Here is a 21451-nt window from a genome sequence, read left to right as displayed (position 1 = left end):
ATAGTGAACCTTAACTGCCCTGCCTCCAAAGCCATGATGTCTTTCCACGATTAAGGAGACCAGAACTGCATGCAGTTCTCCAGAGGGGGCCTCACCAACAGTTGCAGCATAATTCCCCTGCTCTTAAATTCAATCCCTTGAACAATGAAATACACCAGCGGTCCCCAACCACCGGGCGGGCCGCAAAGCATGCGCTACCGGACCGCGAGGAAGCGATATGAGTCAGCTGCACCTTTCCTCATTCCCTGTCACGGCCACTGATCAGCCATTACGCATGCGAGGTCATGACCCGCGCGTCATCCGTGTCAGGGTGGGAAGGAGATCAACTCCTCGAGCTTGCAAATGACGACGGGCTGAAAAAGTATGTTTGACATAACATCTCTGTCGGCATTTTGGATCAAAGTCATGGCTAAGTATCCTAAGATAGCCACGAAAGCACTAAATACGTTGCTTTCATTTCCAACATTTTTCTGCAAAGCGGAGTTTTCTGCAATGAATGCAACGAAAACTAAACGGCGGAATAGACTGGACATAAGGAACCTCCTTCAAGTATGGCTGTCTCCCATCACCCCTTGATAGGACTGTGTTGTTGCAGGGAAACAAGCCCAGGGCTCCCACTGATTCAGTGATATTGGTGTGTTGCAATGATTTTATATGTTCATACGGGGGAAATATGTGCTGTGTGTTTAGTATCCAAATGTTACTTAAAATGTTATGATGCTATTGACATAAGTGACCCTATAACAATTACAGCACGGAAACAGGCCTTCTCAGCCCTTCTAGTCCGTGCTGAACGCTACTCTCACCTAGTCCTACTGACCTGCACACAGCCCATAACCTTCCATTCCTTTCCTGTCCATATACCTATCCAATTTTTCTTTAAATGATAATATCGAACCTGCCTCTACCACTTCTACTGGAAGTTCGTTCAACACCTCAAGCTCCCCGTCCTCCCCTGATAATTGACATCACTGTATTCATACAAGGAAAATATGCGCTGTGTGTTTAATATTAAATTCGTTAGATAAACCCTTTTAGAAACAAAATTGAGTGTATTACCCACTTATCACCTATATTCCAGTAGTGATTAACACCCACCCCCACAAACAGAATCGCCAAAAAGGATTTGTTAGGGACGGTGTGTGGAGGTGGCGGGAATCGGCAGGTCATGACGCGCATGCGCACTGGTGCACGCGCAAGGCTTCATGGCCATTGTAGTCTTTCTGGGTAAACAACGCCTTTGGCTGCTACTCTTGTCCGTTGGCAACCCTACCTCCCCCCCGCACCGGGTCGGCCGGTCCGCAAGGATATTGTCAATATTAAACCGGACCGCAATGCAAAAAAGGTTGGGGACCCCTGAAATACACCATTCCATTTGCTTACTTGATATTCAGTTGCACTTGCAAACCAACCGTATATGATAAATGCATAAGCTTTTCCAAGTCCCTCTGCGCAACAGTTTACTGCACTTTTTCACCTTTTAAGTAATAATATGATCTATTTTTTTCCTTCTGAAATGTACGACTTTGCATTTACCAACAATCTCTCAAAAGGATATAATACTTATCCTACTATTAAGGATGCTTTTCAGTTAAAGGAAAAGTATGAACTGTAATGAGCAAGACCGACTAAAAAGTGTTTTTCAACAGACATTTAGTAATCACTGATATTTTAAATGGATTATTTAATATTCAGTAGTAATGTAGCAGTTCACAAGGGATTAAAATTGTACAGGATTTTGATTGCAATGTGCATCTTTATTTAGCACTATCTTTAGTCTAACTTTGAGAAGGGCATGTCAGTGCTTATCCTTTGTCTACCTTTGGATAGATGGGTCAGGAATTTAAGTAGAAAGAGGCATGTAGGTTGTCCATGAGGAGCAACCTAATGTCAAGTTACATAGCATCTGCTGACTAAAGTGGCAGATTAGGTATCATGAATATTCACCAGATTATAGAAGCATTTTGTGTATGTCTTTGGATTTAGATTGCTTATTTGATTTAAAAAAATTGAATATTTGCTGAACTGAATATATTTCTCCCCTTAGGGGCAAATGTGGTGTTACACTTTTGAACGAAACAGAATCAGTGACCAGCTATTTGGAAAAGGAGGTAATGTATAGATCAGTGTTTTTGGTATTGGTATGACTGATGTTTTGTTAAACAAAAGTCTTCCGGGAATTTCCTGTATGGTTTGACCTGCGTTATTTGCTGTCTGCTTCATATAAAATATAATACCTCTGCATCTGGAAAATTTGAGACAGCCAAAGCAAATGGTGCAGTACTTATCCCACTGTGAGGCAATAATTAGTAAAGCTGTAATTAAGGACCCTGAAATTTTTCATAATAACACATGTGATAGACTTTATGTGTAAAGGCCAAAATTGAGGGGTAGTAGATTTTGCCTAGAAGAACTGCTGGGATATTTAATGCACGTATACAGAAGATTTTGCAAAATTTGTTTTTGTAAATTCCATTACAGAAACTTTAAACCCAGAGAGACTATCAGTAAAATGATGCCCAGGATTAAAAATGTATATAGTTAGAATAAGGTACTTTGGAACTAGTTCTACTGGAGTGGAAATATTAAAAGGTACATCAATATTTTCAAAATTCCTTCAGTAAAAGAAGTTTTAATTAAATAACACTGAGTGCTTGGGAGAATTATTTTTACTATGTTTTGATAAAAAATTAAACGTAGATTTGAAGCAAAGGAAGAAGGTGCGAGGTATGGAGAGAGCATGATACTTTGGAATTTTTGCTGGCCCAAATGTGATGGACCAGATGACTTACTCCAATCCACCAAGTGGCTGTTAAGAAAACTAAAGTGTGGGCAAAGAAATAATTTCTCTACTTTTGTGTCCTATGCCTTAATTATAAAATCCTAAAGAATGTTACCAATTTTTGTTAATCTCTCTGCACTTTTCTTGCCTGTCTCTGTAATTGTTTTAGTCAGCTTCCTTATTTATCTTTCTATATTAAATTATATCTATCACCTATCTGTTAATTTCACTCATCTTTTTTATGTATCTCTGCACTCTTTCAATCTTACTGATATCTTTTCTGGAAGTAGGTAACCAGAATAATACTCCAAACTTGGCATCAGTGATATCTTGTACAACTTCAATATATATCATACCAGCACCTGTACACATACTCTGGTTTATGAAGGTCAATGTGCCAAACACTCTCTTCATGACCCTATCTACTGGTAATGCCAATTTCAAGGAATTGTGGATTTTTATTCCCAGAGTCCTTTGTTCTATCGCACTCCACAGTGACCTACCAGCTGTTCACTGTGTATGTCCTACCTTGATTTATCCTCCAAAAGTGTAACACCTCACACTTGTCTACATTAAATTCCATCTGCTATTTTACAGCACATTTTTTTCCAGCTGTCCAGATCCCACTGCAAGATTTGATAGTTTTTCTCACTGTTCACTATTCCTTCTATCTTGGTTGCACCTGCAAATTTATTGATCCTGTTTACTACTTTATCATCTAGATTATTCATGTAGATGACAAACAACAGTAACCCAGAACTGATCTCTATTGCATCCCACTAGTCTAAGGCCTCCGTTCAGAGAGGCAACCATCTGCTATCAGTCTGGCTTCTCTCACTGAGCCAATGTTGAATCCCATTTACTATTTCATTCTGAATCCCAAGCAATTGAAACTTCCTGACCAGCCTGCCGTGTAGGACTTTTTTTAAAAAAAAGTGAACAATGTCAACTGCCTTTCAATCATCAATTTTCCTAGTAATCTCCTCAACAAACTCTATAAGGTTGATCAAACATGACCTACCACACCCAATGCATATTAATCAGACTTAGCCACCCTAATTCAATAGGTACATTTAATGTCAGAGGAACGTATACAATATACATACTGATATTCTTTTTGCAGACATCCATGAAAACAGAGGAGTGCCCCAAAGAATGAACAACAGTTAAATTTTAGAACCCCAAAGCCCCCTCCCCAACTTCCCCTCACATGCACAAGCAACAGCAAGGCAACGACAGCCCCTTCACCCCCACCAGCAAAATCATCAGCACGCTTCCACTGAGCACTCAAGTGTGCAGCAAAGCATCAATAAGAGACACAGACTTGCAATACCCCAAAGAGTACTCGTTCACCAGATAATTCAACATATCACAGACTCTCTCTCTCCCTCGGGGGAAAAAGAGGTGTCCCTGTTTCACAGTGAGAAGGGAGACATAACATCAACTCACTGATTTACGATGTTAAAAGTCTGTTGCGTCGCTTTTTCCGAGCCCTGTATCCGGAGAGTCGGTACTAAAGAGGCGCAGTTCTCCGGACACACAACCCCTGGCAGCTAACCGGCTGCTCCCGATGTTCCGTGTTTTCGCACCATGCTTCAATCAGGGGCGTCGGCCTAGAATCAGCACGTCCCCAGAGCCACAAAATCCTGGAACCCTGAAGGCGCTCTCATCTTCCAGGCCACGTCCTTAGGGCATCAAAAAGTGGCCAGGCGTGAGGCCCTAGGAGCAGATCCCATTCCCACAAAGAACCAAAGTGAGAGGGTCTTCAAGAGAACTCCTCCCCCCCCCCACCCCCCCAAACATCCTGTAAAGGAAAAAAGAAATATCAAAGATGGAAATAAAGCTGTTTCTAAAATTGCAAGCAAAGGAGTCGCCGTATGGCACCATCTTAACTTTACCCCGCCTCTTGAAATTCGCTTCAAAACAGCAAACACCTCCTCTTCTGTAATCTGTATATGGTCCATGGCCTCATTACGGTTTTGGCTCAGTTCTAGGGACTCTGTCTATTTCACAAGTAAATACAGATGCAAAAAATCCATTTAACATCTCCCCCATCTTTTGTGTTGAAAGGCCTGGATGTGGAGAGGATGTTTCCTCTAGTGGGGGGGGGGGGTCTAAGACCAAGGGACACAGGGAGGGGCAGAGGTTGATAGCTTCTTGGTTGATCAGGGTATGAAGGGATATGGGGAGGAGGCAGGAGATTGGGGCTGAGAGGGAAAATGGAGCAGCCATAATGAAATGGTGGAGTAGACACGATGGGCTAAATGGCCTAATTCTGCTCCTATATCATATGGTCTTGTGCTCTAAGCCTTGAGATTCTTCAGTATCTTTTCTTCCAGAGCAACTCATACCTTCTTTTAGCCTTCCTGATTTCTCTCTTAAGTCTTTGCTTGTATTTCAGATACTCATTTGTTCGTTTCTCCCTTTAACTGCTATGCACCCCCTTCTTTTTGACTAGGGCCTCAGTACCCCTCAAAAACCATGGGCCTGTTAGCTCTCCCTTTTATTCTAACAGGAATATACAAACTCTGTATTCTCTATATTTCACTATTGAAGGCCTTTCACTTGCCATGCATCCCTTTGCCAGAAAGCAACCTATATACCAATCCACATCTCCCAGATCCATCTAAATATAGACCTGTCTACAATTTAAAATCTCAATCCAAGAAGCAGTCTTTTTTTTCATAATTATCTTGACACTAACAATATTATAATCACTAGAGCCAAAGTGTTTCCATCACACACCTGTTATCCATCCTGTTTCATTCCATAATAGGGGATCCAGTATTGCACTCTCTCTAGTTGGGACCTCTAGATACAGAGTAAGGAAACTTTTGTGAACTCATTTGACATTTGACTCCTTGAAGTCCCAATCAATACGTGGAATGTTAAAATCACCTACTATCACAATCTGATTTTTCTTGCAACTGTCTGCTACCTCTCTACAGATTTGCTCCTCAAAATCCTGCGGACTGTTGGGTGATCCTTAATATAATACCATTAACGTGGTCATTGCTTTTATATTTCTCAGTTCCATCCATATGGCTTTAGTAGACGAGCCCTCCTCTCTGTCTTGTCTGAGCCCTGCTATGACATTTTCCCTGACTATGCCACTCCTCCTCCTTCAAACCTACCTGCTCTATCACACCTAAAACAATGGAACCCCAGAACCCCAGAACATTGAGCTGCCAGTCCTGCCCCTCCTGCAACCAAGTCTTACTAATGGCTACAATACCTTAATTCCACATGCTGAGCCATGCTCTAAGCTCATCTACCTTATCTACTATAGTTGAAATAGATGCAACTCAGAACTCAGATCAAACAGAACTTCTAAAATGTCATTGATAGGGTGGATGAATGCAGTTAACAACTGTGTAATGACTGTGTGACAGGTGCAAATGTGAGAAGGCAATAATCTGTCAAAGGAGAGATTGTCTAAAATATTTCCTTATGTAAATAGTCAGTGTGATAGATGCAAAACTGAGATAGCTACACTGACACATGTTTTGGTCGTGTTCTGTATTGAAACAATTTTGGAAATCTATTTTTTCTACAATTTCTAAAGCTTTAAAAATCAATTTACAACCTAATAAATTTGACAGTTTTGTTTGGTATAATTCCTCAACATATTCATGGTATTTCTATATCTGACCAATACGTAATTGCATTTGTCACATTATTGGCTAGAAGGGCTATTTTATTAAAATGGAAAGATGCCTCTGCTCCCTCTTTGATACAATGGTTCTCTCAGGTGATGTTATGTCTTAGTTTGGAAAAAATTAGAAGTCGAACTTTTGATCCTAGATTTGACTTCGAGAAAAGGTGGGGTTCTTTTGCCCGTTATTATCATTTGACTTGAGTTAATAAAGATGGTCCTTTTCTGATGCTTGGGTATATAAATTTGGTTGGCGGTTTGATGTCTTTTTTTTATGGAAGCTTGTATGGCGCATAGCTCCGGATTTGTGCTCCAAGTGGTTTTTATCCCCCTTTTTTTTTAGTTATTAGGGTTTTTTTCTGTTTCAGTTAGTAGGGGCTCTTTTTTTTCTTTCTTTTTTCCATTTAAAAAAAAGCTTTAACACTTTGTTTTTTGATTATTATTGATATACTGTTCAGCCTGGTTGATAGTTTAACTTTTATTCTACATATAGATATGTTGTCTTGATTATTTTGATGTATTTTTCTCTGTTGTTGATTTTCAATAATAACTAATAAAAAGATTTAAAAAGAAAAAGAAAAGGCAATAGCATGGAGCATTGCATTCTGCCTGAGCCTGAGTTTTAACTTTTAGGATATCCATTGCTAATATACTGTACACCCTGTGGGAAATGGATTTGGTCAAAATTTTGATCCTCTTTTAGGAAGGTGTTCCTTGATAAGTTTGGCTAATAACTTTCATATGATTTGTTTAAAGAACAAGCATTTCCTATTGTGCAGGATAGTTTTTTCTACTCGTTGGTGTATGATCCTTCACAGAAGACACTCTTAGCAGACAAAGGGGAAATACGTGTAGGTACTCGATACCAAGCTGATATTTCAGACATGCTGAATGAAGGTAAGGTTGTTGTTTCATTTTACTACATGAATCATTGGCGTGTGTTTGCACAGAGATTGTATTTACTCTATCTGTAAACTTAGTTTGTGTAATAGTATCAATATTTTATAAAGTCAGAAAAGTGTGATAATACATTTTGTGAATTAATGTATTTAAAAGAACATGGAACAGTAGTTTAAGGATATCATTTTGGAACCGCTTTAAACTAATCCTATATTCTGTGCTGGATTGGAGCCTGGCTCTTCATGTTGGGGCTGCCCTCCAGTGTTCGCTTGATGGGAGATGAGCTGGATTGCATTGGTCTGTGGCTGCACTAATGATATGAGAAACTGCTGTAGGGTGTTCTTGCAGAAACATGGCTCTAAGACAACATCCATGCACCATTAATCTATAGGCCATGGCACTCAGGGACTTGCTTTATGTTATTATTATAATACAATATATTATTTTTAATACTACTTTGTAACTATGTTTTTCTGCAATTGTGATTATATGTAGTCTGTGCAAAGTGTGTGACTGTGGTTCTGTGTTTTGTACCTTGGTCGCAGAGGAATGCTATTTCATTTGGCTGAAGATTTAGTATAAGAATATGCTCTGTCTGGTTGGGATGATGTGAATTTGTATCTGGAGTGCTATTACAACAGGTGTCCAATTTTTAGTGGTATTGAGCAGATGCCATATATTTTCCCACTGGAAACATTGTAACTGAAAGCTAAGATTTACATTTTTATATTGACATATGTATGGGAACAATTGAGCAATATTGGGTGACTATTAAATAATTCATTTGCATGTACAGTGGATAATTAATTGGGCCATTGGTTAATTGGGGCAGCTGCTTATTTTGGACAACTCTTAAAGAACAAAAACTAATAGTGCAAACAGCCAGGGTTCTCTTTATATGGGACATCGCCACTTATTTGGGGCAGGAGATGGTCGGTCATGTGTACTAGTTGTGGCCATTACACATTACACCGTGGTTAGAGTAAACAGAAGTGGCAGCTGAGTGTGCTTGTGCAAGATTGAGGACAAGCAACACTGTGGTTGGCCACGAAAACTGAGTGCAGCAGACAAGAGATACATCAAACTGCTGTCCCTTCTAAATCAGAAGAAGTCCAGCATGGCTATCAGCTCTGAACTCATGGAAACCATTGGAACTCCAGTACACCCCTCCACTGTCTGGAGAAGTCTTGTCAGAACTGGTCTTCATAGAAAAGTTGCTGCCAAAAAATATTTTTCCATAACTCACCTCTGCACAAAAATGCAAGGACTGGGGTGCTGAACAATGGCAGCAAGTGCTCTGGATTGATGAGACAAAATTTGAAATTTTTGACTCAGGCAGGAGGCGGTTTGTCCGGAGAAGAGCTAGATGGATGAGTGTCTGCGGCCAACAATGAATCACAACGGAGGTTCCCTATGGGTTTGGGGCTGCATTTCTGCAAATGGAATGGTGATCTGCTCAGAATTAAGTCATTAAATATGAAGGCCAAATATGTAAATATTTTTGGCTTGAATGCCAAGGAATTTGTAAGTTGATCTGACACCTAAAGGGAGGTAATTTTGACCAATTACTCTAGGGATTTTTCATATGGAAAAATAAACAGCCTACAAAGTACCCAGGACATCTTTAGGGAGCAGTGTCTGAGAAAGGCAGCGTCCATTATTAAGAACCTCCAGCACCCAAGGCATGCCCTTTTCTCATTGTAACCATCAGGTAGAAGATACAGAAGCCTGAAGACACACACTTGGCGATTCAGAAACAGCTTCTTCCCCTCTGCCATCTGATTCCTAAATGGATATTGAAGCTTTGGACACTACCTCACTTTTTTTTAATATACAGTATTTCTGTTTTTGCACATTTTAAAAAATCTATTCAATATACGTAAGTGATTTACTTGTATTATGTTTATTTTTTCTCTCTCTGCTAGATTATGCATTGCATTGAATGGCTGCTGCTAAGTTAACAAATTTCACATCACATGCCAGTGATAATAAACCTGATTCTGATATTGAGAAGTACAGTGGGATAGATGGTCATTAGAATTAGTATCACATTTATTGTCACTGACCTATGTTGTGATGTTTGTTGTTTTGTGATAATACTATAATTAATAAGAAATGGTTAGATAGGGAAAAGTGAGGTAGTCTGCATGGATTCATGGACCATTAACAAATCTGGTGACGGATGGGAAGAAGCTGTTCCTAAAGCATTCATTTTGGGTCTTCAACCTCCTCTACCTTCTCCCTCATGATAGTAAACGGAAGAGGGCATGTTCTGAATGGTGAGAATACTTAATGATGAATGCCACCTTCCTTAGGTGTTGCCTTTTGGAGATGTTCTCGATGGTAGTGGCTGTGGTGGAACTGGCCGAGTCTACAAACGCTTGCAGCTTTTCTCGATCCTATGCACTGGAGCCTCCAAACCAGGCACTGATTCCACCAGTCAAAGTGCTCTCCACAATACATCTATTGAAATTTGCCAAAGTCTTTGGTGACACACTAAATCTCTTGAAACTCTTAACGAAATATAGCTGCTTGTGTGCTGCCTTCTTAATTGCATCAATATATTGGGGTCAAGATAAATCTTCAGAGATGCTGATGCCCAGGAACTTGAAACTGCTCATCCTTTCCACTCCTGAATGCACAATGAGGATTAGTATGTATTCTCTCACCTTCCCCTTCCTGAAGTCTTTGATCTTGCTGACATTGCATGTGTCGTTGTTGTGATACCACCTCATCGGCATCTAAAAGTCTGTCAACAACAAATAGCGTGATCGGTAGATTTATAGATGACACTTAAGCTGTGCCTAGCTACATATTTCATGGATGTAAAGAGAGTAGAGCAGTTGGCTAAGTACACAACTTTGTGGTACGCCTGTGTTGATTGTCAGCAAGGAGCAGATGTCATTACCATTCTGCACTGATTGATCTCCTGATGAAGAAGTCAAGTATCCAGATGCAGAGGAAGGCACAGAGACCCAGGTTTTGAAGCTTATTAATTAGTAGTCAATGAATGATGGTGTTGAATGCAGAACTGTAATCAATGCAGAGCAGCCTGGTATATGTATTGCATTAGGTACATATTCTAATTCCTGCTAGGTGAATGTTAGGAATATACCAGTTGATACAAGACAAGAACTGAGCATGAGCAAAGTTGTACCATATTTGATTAATCCTCCCAGGCCCCAGCTCACAAACTGTCAATGATTTAAAGGTCTTAGAGACAGCAGCTACACAGTGAGTCGTTGGCATGAGTGGTCTGCAGTCAGGGCAGGGAAAATGGATGGCATATTTATAGAAGTCAAAGCTGCTTATACATTCTGTCTGGTGAATTCAAATTACTACTTTAATTGGATATGGTACAGAAGGTGGAGACATGAAAGACTGCCGATGCTGGAGGAGCTCAGCGAGACAGACAGCATCTATGGAGGGAAATTGTCAGAAGACAATTTAGATCGAAATTTTTCAAGTGGGGAGATGGCCTCAAGTTCTTCCACCTCCTCTCTGTAGGCTGTCTCATCGTTGATGGTGATTAAAGCTTGTTCTAACTTGCCTTCTCATAAGACTATCCCTTGGGATTGGGGATGGTTAGCTTTAGTGCCAATTCTGTAGATTCTAAATTGGCTGATTTATATAATCTGTCTTGAGCACATTTTTAGATCTCAATTTAGACTTACCACATGATGAAACTTGACAAAAAACAAAAAAAAAGAAGTGTGAGCAGAAAAATACCTGCCATATGAAACAACAAAGCTGATATTTTTTATTAAATAACATTGCTGAAATGTTCTTCCTGTTGCTTGTATTTGATCCTGTCTGTGAATTAATGCCTAGTGTTAGCAATAACATTGAATTCCAGTTTGGCAGTGCTGGCATCAATCAGAATTATATGATTACTCTACATTTTTCAACTTAGTGTTGATGCAATTTGCAATGTAGTGCAACTGCATGGTGATCGCCATTTTGGAATCTTGTGTGATGTAAAGAAAGAAAATATTGCATGGGCAGAGACACCATTCCAGCAACTGATTTTGTGGTTAGTTTATTTCTGTTTTTGTTAGTAATTGAGAAATAGGTAGAGAATTGGGGAAAACAAACACACACATAATGCAGAGCTAGGGGTGAAGAGCATTTGCTCCTGAGAGAAATTTAGAAACATACATGAGTTGCTGTGTGTTTAGAAATGACAGAAAAGTGATGTACAGAAACAGACCAACAGTTAAATTCAAGATTGGTAAACGTCAAGGAAAACAATTGTAAAGGAGAACAAAATAATTGTTACATCAGATCTGATGTAGCATATAAAAACAGACCAAGATAACATAATAAAATACTCAATAAAACATAAATACATAAGATGTATACATTGGTTGTGTGTTCATAAAGTGATGCTTGGTACAGGAATGTTGTATATCAAATGACTCTAAGAGGAAATGATAAAGTAGTGGTGGAGGGGTGGGTTAGTGGGTGGAGGTGTTGATCAACCTAACTACTGGGGAAAGTAACTGTTTTTGAGTCTGCTGTTCCTGACATGGATGCTACATAGCATCCTCCCTGAGAGTGGGACAAACAGCCAATGAGCAGGGTGGGTGGGATCCTTCATGATATTACTGCCTTTTTCCCCCTGCACCTTTCTGTAGATATATCTTTGATGGTGGGTAAGCTGGTGCTGGTGTTAAATTGGTAGTTGGACTACCGATTATAAAGCTTTCCTGTCCACTGCACTGCGCTATCCATCCCAAGCAGTGATGCAGCCTGTTAGAACACTCTTTACTGCACATCCGTAGAGGGTCGTAAGTAGCGATGTGCACAGTCCAATTCGCTACAGCCTCCACAGAAAGTAGAAGCATTCATGTGCTTTCTTGATTGCGTGATGTGTTTTGGGACCATGAGAAGTTGTGTGTGAAGTGTACTCCCAGTGGTTTGAAATTGCTTACAATTTCCGCTGCGGTGCTGCCGATGTAAAGAGGGTTCTGAAGTTAATAACCATCTTCTTTGCTTTATTGATATTGATGAAGAAGCTCTTTGCCTGGCATTAGGCCTTCGGTTCTTCCACCTCCTCTCTGTAGGCCATCTCATTGTTGATGGTGATTATACCACAATACAGTTAGGATCTAACATTGTAGATTTAAAAGTGGCCATATCTAATCATCAGATTCGACCCTCAAAAACAAAATGTAAGTTGTTCAAATAAGCTATATCAATGATTAAAGCTTGATCTAAATTGCCTTCTCCTTAGACAGTCTCTTAGGATTGGGGATGGTTAGCTTTAGCGCCATTTCTATAGATCCTTAGTTGGCTGATTTATGTAATCTGTCTTGAGCACATTTTTATATCTCAATTCATAATTACCACATGATGTTTGTTTCATAGTTTGATTTGTGATATGTTCCTGCTTATTATAATTAATGAAAAATGCTTTATCAGTTACTAATGATGCTGTAGACATTGTAAGGAGAGAACTTTCATGTTTTCCGTCTGTGCTGTGAACTCCTGATTTGACTTCAGTGCATCTCTGCACAAGATGCTTCAAGATAACGCCAACAAACAGTACGATCAATGGTGACGCCCTGCAGACAGTTCATGAAGCTGCTTCTTTTAATTCTTTCAAATATGATTCTACGACTAAGTTGCGTGTGATTGGAACCTGTGATTTACATTTTGGTGGTGTGATTTTTGGCCAATTGAGTGGTCTGGCACTTTGCTCTTTGAGGAAGGTTGGGAGTGGAGTGTGCGGCCTGGAGGATTGGTGTCCAGGAGACTGGGTGTGAACCCATGATCAACTCCATTGCTTCTCTCTGACTGAGGTTTCAAGCAAGTTTGAAGTCAATGAAAACGAGAGTGGAGTCTTCGTTGCCATCTGCTGATGTATGACTGCCCTTCCTTTCCTGCTAGCTGCTGTCAGAAGGAAGTGCAGGAGTCTTGGGTTCCATATTGCAAGGATTGATCAGCGAGGCTCATGGCTGTGGGCTAATTTGGGGGGAATTTGAGATTAATGTTGTATGCATTACTGGATTCTGGTTACTCTTTTCTTTGCTGATTTTTGAGTGGTTTGACCTGGGGAATCGGTGAGGACTGGGGTGCTTCAGTGAAGGTCGGCTCTGCAGCCTGCAATCAGCTTGCAGCGCTGTGCTGATATAAATGGAATACCCCTGGACACCTGGTTTGATGTTGATATTCTATGTGTTCATTTGCTTTTACTCTCCGCATTTTGTTCTCTTTTCGTGCATTAGGTGTTTGACATTTTTCTAGAGATGGGTTCCCTGGTGTTTCATTGTTTTGGGGCTGCCTGCAGAAGGACGAATCTCAGTTGTATTCTGCTTGTGTACTTTGATAATTGTACTCTGAACTTTAACTTTATTCTGAGATTTAAGGTAATGAAGTTTTCATTTGTAATTTTGTCACTGCATGTTAAAATAAATGGAAGCTTTACTTTGTTACATGTACTACAGTGAAGTGTATTATAGTTTAAATACTGTTGTCACCTTTAATATGCGAAGCATTAAACCATAATTAAAAATGCCCTAAAATTTAAGTTAATTGTTCAGGTTGGTTTCTTAACCATTTATTTTTTACTTGTAGAATTTTTTTGATATCAAAGCTGTGGCAATTTGTTAATGTGTGTTATACATTTTCCAATCAATAAATGTCAACTCACGTAAGCAGGTAGAAAATTGAAAAGCTGTTCAGCCTTTTATTTGTGGCGCTAACGAAGTTTAAACTTGATCCTTTTAATACTTGTAGGGTTCTCAGTAATATTAACTGTAATATTAACTGCTAAGTGCTAAAAATGAAATGGCTTCTCTGTAGTGTTAAAATGAAATGGCTTCTCTGTAATGTTAACTGATGAGTGAAGGTTCTCTGTAGCAGCATGTTTGAGTTATAATTGGTGATAACGGGACTTGTATTCATTTGTTTACCAATGGAAGAGATGTTATTCTTCCTGTCTGTGTGAAAACTGTTAGTTGGAGCGGGCTTGAGGGTTTTCAGCGAGGAAGAACGAAGAGGAAGGACGTGCTGACACGCTGTGGTAGACCACCATGGTTGGTCCCAGTCGGAGGGTCGAGGAGTTCGGAGGAGATCGAATGGTGGAGGGAGGACTCCATTAATTGAGCTCCAACGGTTGTGCACGAATTGGTTGAACTCTGATAAGTTTGGCGCCTTTTTCTTTTCCTATTGTATTTGTATCTCTGTTAACCACATAGTCACATTAAGAATTGTAAAGTGTAATCAGTTAATTGTACCTTGTGTGCTGTCTGATATTTTATGTGTGACTTTGTACCGGGGTGCATTACACAGCATCTATGCAAACGTGAGACACGGTTTGGCGGGCGGACGGGGTTTCCCCTAGACAAACGTGAGTCGATAGCCCTAAGTGTTACATACTTTTTAAAGGATTATGGTTTAATCAATAAAAAGATGAGTTCTTTGCTATTTCCAGTGGAAACGGATGCAGCTTAAAACTCCTGAAATAAGAATGAAAAAAACATTATCTCAATAAAATTGCAGTATTCAGAATTTGGTGCTCTCTCAACTAAATCCCTGTTGCTTTGGATACACAGAAAATGCTGGAGGAACTCAAAAGGCCAGACAGCATCTATGGAAAAGAGTATAGTCAAAGCTTTGGGCTGAGACTCTTCAGGACTGGAGCAAAAAAAATGAGTCAGAGATAGAATCAGAGTTCTAATTGTGTGTGTTGTTTGGATCTCCAGTATCTGCAGATTTTTTGTTTGCTTTAGATACAGCCACTGAGTGGAATTGCTATTAACTTTTTGGAAAGCTTTTATTCTTGTAATCATTTTTAAAGCACATAAATTCAAATAAAGCGAATAATTTTAAAGAAAATAAATTTAATCCTTTTATGGTCATCACTAGACATTAAAATAACAAAAGTACAAGAAAATGATACTGAGCCCAAAAATTTTTAACATTAGATGTTTTCATTGAACTTAGTCATTGGGGAAAATACTGGAATTTCCCTTCATAACCCAAAGGAAGAATGTGGGTATGAACTGCATGAGAATTTTCTTTCTACTGAATGTTTGTCAAGAACATTCCACCTGTAAGTGGGAACACATTGGGATTCCCCCGCAAACAATTGAAATCTGAGATAGCTGTAGCCACTGCAGGAATGGATTCTAATAGTTTGTGAAAGATCCTGAATATCTGTAGTGTGGGTGGCTTATCCTTGGCAACAGGCTCCTGGACCTTAATATTTTGTCAGTGGTAGAACTCTAAAACTGTTTGCGAAGTTGACCCATTGTTTTATGGTGTGACTTCCAGCTTTTTTCCCCATTAACATTTTTTTTAGAGTTTATACACAAAATAGACTTCTGTGGACCTTTGAAGTTCACAGCAGTCAGGATGAGGAGAAAGAAACAGCAGCTGCTCTTGCACTTTCTTAAGATATAGTGAAGGCTATTCAGCCCATCAAGGTTGTACCAGCTCTCAGAGTAATCCCATCAGTCCACTTCCTCTCACATATTTCTTTGTAACCCACACTCTCTCACATGGTCATCAAGACCTAACCACCCCCCACCCCAACCTCCTGATTCTCCCACCAGCCACCTACAGTGGGTATAATTTGCGGTGGGCAATTTATTTACCATCTGACAAATCTTTGAGATGTGGGAGGAAACTGGAGTGCCCAGAGAAATCTATGGAGTCACAGGGAGGATGCGCAGCTGCACATGGACAACACTGGAGATCAGAATTGAGCCTGGGTTTCTGGAGCTATGGAGGCAGCGGTGCTGCCAGTGGTACTACTGTGCTGACAGTTCACATGTCAGTTTGGTGATCTCAGTGATTGATCTGAAATGCCAAACCTGTTGTTTCTCCTCAAGTATAGCCTAACCTGCTGAACAGGTCTTCAAACCACTGTTTACAGGTTTTGATCTTTTAATGATTGCTACTAATTCTTACTTTAATTTTGCCTTTCAATAAAAAACAAATGAGCACAAGAAGATAGGAACATGAATAGGCCATCTGGCTATTCATGCTTGCTCTGCCATCTGATATGATCATGGCTGGTCTATGCTAGCCTGAACTCCCCTTCTGTGCCAGTGGCCCACAACCTTCAGTACCTCGGATCACCACTTTAAGGATATCTGATGATCTGGTCTCCACCATCTTCATGGGCAGAGAAGTTATTTCTATGTACCTCAATGATGGACAAAAGTTGTCATCTTATAGTGCACTTCACATTAATCTTCAAACATGCTTCCATTTAAAATGACAGGCATCTATTTTGTGCAACTGTGTCGTTGTTTCTCTTCTCTCAAAGTGCCAGTTCTTGGAATGTACCTCCTATAATTTAATTTTAAATATTGTAACCATTTGCCAGTTAATGTCATTGTTATATTGTAGTTGAAATACTAATACTATTCAGTTTACAAGAAATGTAACTGGTGTTCGAACTATTTTCTTCAATATTAGCAGAACATTCAGTATATTTTGTGCTATTAATTGGTAAGGGACGTGTGTGTTAGAGATCTGCAATGTTCAATCATTTAGAAAACTATTCACGTTTACAGGAATAAACGTTGGTAGAAGTTATTCTTTCTAACTTGGACACACAAGACTGCAAGTGCTGGAATCTGTAGCAACAAACAAACAGTTAGAGGAACTCAGTGGGTCAAACAGCATTTGTGTATGGGTGTGTGTTTGTGTGTCTGTGTGTATGTGGGTGATGTGAGGGGAGGGGAAGGGATTATTGATGTTTTTGGGCCAAAACCCTGCACCAGGACTGAGCATGGAAAGGGGGATAGCCATTATAAACAGAGTAGGAGAGTTATGAGACGGGAGCCTGAAGTGATTGATGAACTGAGAAAGGGTGGATCATGGCAGGTAGGTAGAGGAGCTGGGAGACACAAGCAGATGGGTAATAGATGGAGAGATTCAGAGGAGTGAGATGTGGGAGGGCCATGTGAGAGTGGAGACAACTGCTTGAAGGGAATGAGCAAGGACACAGACTACTAGTGATGGAATCTGATAAGTAAGGGAGGTGATAATGGAAACTTAAATTCAACATGGTGCAATCAGGTTCAGGAACAGTTACTATTCCTCAACCATGAACCTCTTGAATAAAGGGGATAACTTCACTCACCCCAGCACTGAACTGTTCCCAGAACTCATGAACTCACTTTCAAGATTTCTTCATCATTTGTTCTTGATATTTAATGCTTGTTTATTAATATTATTATATTTTTTGTTTCTATGTGTTTACTGTGAATGGCCATTAGAAAATGAATCTCAGAGTTGTATATGACAACATATTTGTACTTAGATAATACATTTTACTTTATCTCTGCCCATTGAAATACAGAGAATTCTGCAGGACATGTTAATTTACCCTTTATTTCAAGAACCCTTTGGCAGAATTGTATCTTCTTGCAGAATATGTTACAGTGCTTAATGTACCATTGTAGCTTGTATAAAAAATAGTAGCTATCTTATTTCACAGCACCTATATTGTAAAAGTAGAGCCTCGCACAAGATACCTTAATTAGATTTCAGGGAGTAGTTTGATATTTCCTGACTGCACAATTATTTTACATAGATCACAAAGGTGAAGGCAGAAGTTGCTGCCGAGATTTGAGAGTATTTGATTAGCTTGGCTTAGTTGGTACATAACTTACTCGTCAAAGGTTTGTTAGTTTAAGCTGCAGTGAGCATTTGCTCGTGCAAAGCTAAATGAATGCTGCATTGTTGCATATATTACTTTTGGTATCATATTAAAGCAATACCCTGTTTGCTCTTCTAGGCAAATACATACAATTCCATGGCATTCCCCAATGAAGAACAGAGACCTCTTGGAGTAGCTCATCTGTAGAATTTGCAACCTTAAGGAATGACTAAGTTGAACACTATCGATAGATTTAATGGGAAGTCAGATAAATATGTGGGAGAAAGGAATATAAAGATTTACTGGCTGGATTAGCTGGAGGAGTGGGAGGAACCATCTGTAGAGAGTAAACAGCAACTGAGATCATTTAGGTCTACAGGCCTGCTTCTGTGATGCGGAGAATATGGGATTTAAAAAAAAAGTCATATTAGTTAAAGAAAATAGATTTTTTACACGATCTATATTATTTGATCAACCTTAACAAAAAGTAAACAAATGAACCTTTTCAAATCCAGGTTTCTCTGTGTATAATCTATACTTTCATGTCATTTTAGCTGCTCAATTATATGTCTAAACTTAAAAAAGTCAAACCAGTTCATGCCCTTGCATCATAATGTAATTATTTTTTATTGATAAATTATGCCTTAGTAGATTAAATGTCAAAGCATTTAAATTATTTAAGTTACAACCAACCTTTATAAGAAAATAATTCTAGGATAAAAACTCTGTTTACAATGAATTTTTAAAATAATATTAAAAATTAGCTTTTTGTGCAAACATTGACAGGGGACCATTCATAACATCATAAGATTTATCTTCACTGTAGAATTTGAGAAGTGATAATCCACTTAAAAAAATAATAAATATGGAAAGCCAGTGTCAATTGGAAGAGAGTAGATCTGGCCCAGGTAAATAGGAACTGAAAGTTGACAAGCAAAGCCTCGGGCCATTTTAAAAGAATAGATAGTTTGGATACAGTTGAAGTTTATTCCCATTGGGGGCAAAAGAACAGCAACTCTTGAACACATTGGAACACAAAACAGATATAGGGATGATCAACCAGATAGAAAGCTGCTTATGATAGTGGGTTGTAGATACCAACAAGAACTAGACTTATTAGAAAAAAATCAGAAAATTGTAGAAGAATTTAAATTAAAATAGGTGAGGCAATGCGAGCCTCGGAAAAGCCTGATTCTTCCCACAAGATGGCATGCACGGTTGCAGCAGCCACTCTGGTTCCAACCAAAGGTGCAATAGTTCGTCCTTTAAGTTGTTTTTTTTACGATCTCAAGTCACTGTTGGATATTAAGAACATCAAGGATTGCATATCTCAGACATCCCACCCTGCAAAAACTCATTTCAGGGAGGTAGCACCATCAATTTGCAGGAGACTCCCGGAACTTGCAGAAGACTCACAGAATTTCTGGGAGAGGTGGGTTGTCTGCAATACAGTAACTCCTTAGCAGCTAGTCAGCTAGTTTAAATAATGTTAGCTATGCTAATAAACGAATGACACCTGTTAATCTCATCTCAACATGTCTTTTACAGTCTTAACCCACCATGGGCAATAGAAAAGTCACTGTTGCAAACAGTGCAGCGAGCAACACTGTCATTATTTTTGACCCCTATTAGGAAGGGGTACACTTTAGTGTAGTCTGGAGTGACGTACATTTTATTTTTTTTTTTGGAACACTCTGCCATCGCACACGCGCTCGTGCTCTCTCTCTCGCTCGCTCTCGCGCTCTCTCTCGCTCTCTCTCTGTCGCTCTCGCTTACTTTCTCTCTTGTGCTCTCTCGCGCTCTCTCTTGCTTTCTCTCGCTCGCTTGCTCTCAAAAAAAATTGATTTCTGTGATATTGCATATCATTTGCGGGCATCAGGGAGCCACTATTCATATGCGGGAGACTCCCAGAACTTGCAGGAGAGGTGGGATGTCTGATATCTACCCCACTAGCAATAGAACTGGACTTGTTGCTCACCATGTTGTCACCTGGACTTGTTATGTAAAATTGTTGTGTGGAGGCGGTGTGCAGTCTAAGAAATGGTGCAAATAATTGTCTTGGATGTTTTTATTGTGATTGGACATTGGTCATGTAGAATAATGCAAGGCTTGTTCACTGGTTCATTGGAAAGACCAACGGCGGGGAGCTGCATTGTCTCAGTTGCTGTGTCAACCAGGCCCTCATGCCGTGATGTCACCTGTTGCAGCTGCCCAGAAAATTCACAAACATCTTTATAACAACAGGGGTAGGTGGTGCATGTGGAGGGTATTCAAACCGTAACAGACTACAGTTCCACTTTGCTTGTCAATGACAGCGACACCTCCCTTCCTGATAGGCTGAATGCCTTCAATCATAATTTGATACATTGAATGATGTCACATTGAGGAAAACCCTCTTCCCCTGAGGAACAGGCACCCTCTCTGGCCACAGCCGAGGTGAGGAGAATCATAGCCAGGGTAAACCCAAGCAAAGTTGTGGGGCTGGACAACATACCTGGTTGAGTGCTGAGGGACTCTGCTGATCAGTTAATAAAGGTCTTAATGGACATCTTTAACATCTCCTTGAAATAATTCACTGTCCCTGTAGGCTTTAAGGCAGTCACCATCATTCCAGTGTCCAAGAGAGTAGCAGTAAATGGCCTAAATGATTCCCACCCAACGGCACTGACTTCATCAATGATGAAGTGCTTTGAGCAGCTGGTAATGGATCATATAAAATGCCACCTTCCAGCTACAAAGAACCCTTCCAGTTTGCGTAATGTTCAAACTGGTGCATTGATGATGCAATAACTTCGGGCCTCCACACTCTCCTGTCCCTCCTGGAAAATGATGCTTCATATGCCAGGATGTTGTTCATCAACTTCAGCTTGGCATTTAACACAATCATCCCTCAGAGCCTGGTGGTTAAACTATCTTCATTGGGACCCAACACCCTCTCTGTAACTGGAGCTTGGACTTCTTGATGGAAAGACTCTAGTCAGTCCAAGTTGGCAGCATTGTCTCAAATTCCCCCCAGAGCTGTGTGCTCAACCTGCTGCTGTGCATGCTACTTGATTCACGATTGCACTGTCAGATTCAACTCAAATCACGTCACCACGTTCGCTGATGATGCAACAGTGTTTTGGCCTCATCAGCAACAATGATGAGTCAGCATACAGTGAGGAGCTAGAGAGACTTGTCAAGTGGTGTGAGAACAGCCAGCTGAGTGTCAATGTGGACAAGGCAAAAGAGCTGATTTATGGACTTTGGGAGGGGACAGGTGGACCTCTCTCCTTTGCACATCATTGGCTCTGCTGCAGGGAGAGTGAAGAGCACAAAGTTACTTGGTGTGCATATAACAGATGATCCAACCTGGACTCTCAACTTCCTCACGAGTCGAGAAGGCACAGTAGTGTCTAGACTTTCTGAGGAGATTGAGGCATTTAAGTCTCCCCACCCCCATTCTAACAACTTTCTACAGCAGCGCCAATGACAATACTGTTCGGCTGCACCA

At 40.0% G+C, this 21451-nt stretch overlaps 1 protein-coding gene across 2 annotated transcripts in view; it reads left to right on the top strand.

Moving 5' to 3' along the window:
• mta3 (metastasis associated 1 family, member 3) overlaps positions 1 to 21451 on the top strand; it is a 211968-nt gene that overhangs the window by 77378 nt on the left and 113139 nt on the right. For both annotated transcript variants that reach the window (XM_072265019.1, XM_072265018.1), the window contains 2 exons: positions 2048 to 2111; positions 7217 to 7334. In XM_072265019.1, coding sequence (XP_072121120.1) covers positions 2048 to 2111; positions 7217 to 7334 — 182 coding nt within the window. The remainder of the gene's footprint in view (positions 1 to 2047; positions 2112 to 7216; positions 7335 to 21451) is intronic.

The sequence above is a fragment of the Mobula birostris genome, chromosome 8 (genome assembly GCF_030028105.1).
Source record: "Mobula birostris isolate sMobBir1 chromosome 8, sMobBir1.hap1, whole genome shotgun sequence".
Lineage (NCBI taxonomy): Eukaryota > Metazoa > Chordata > Chondrichthyes > Myliobatiformes > Myliobatidae > Mobula > Mobula birostris.
The sequence above is the reverse complement of the archived record's forward strand: the minus strand, read 5'-3'. Positions and strand labels throughout refer to the sequence as shown.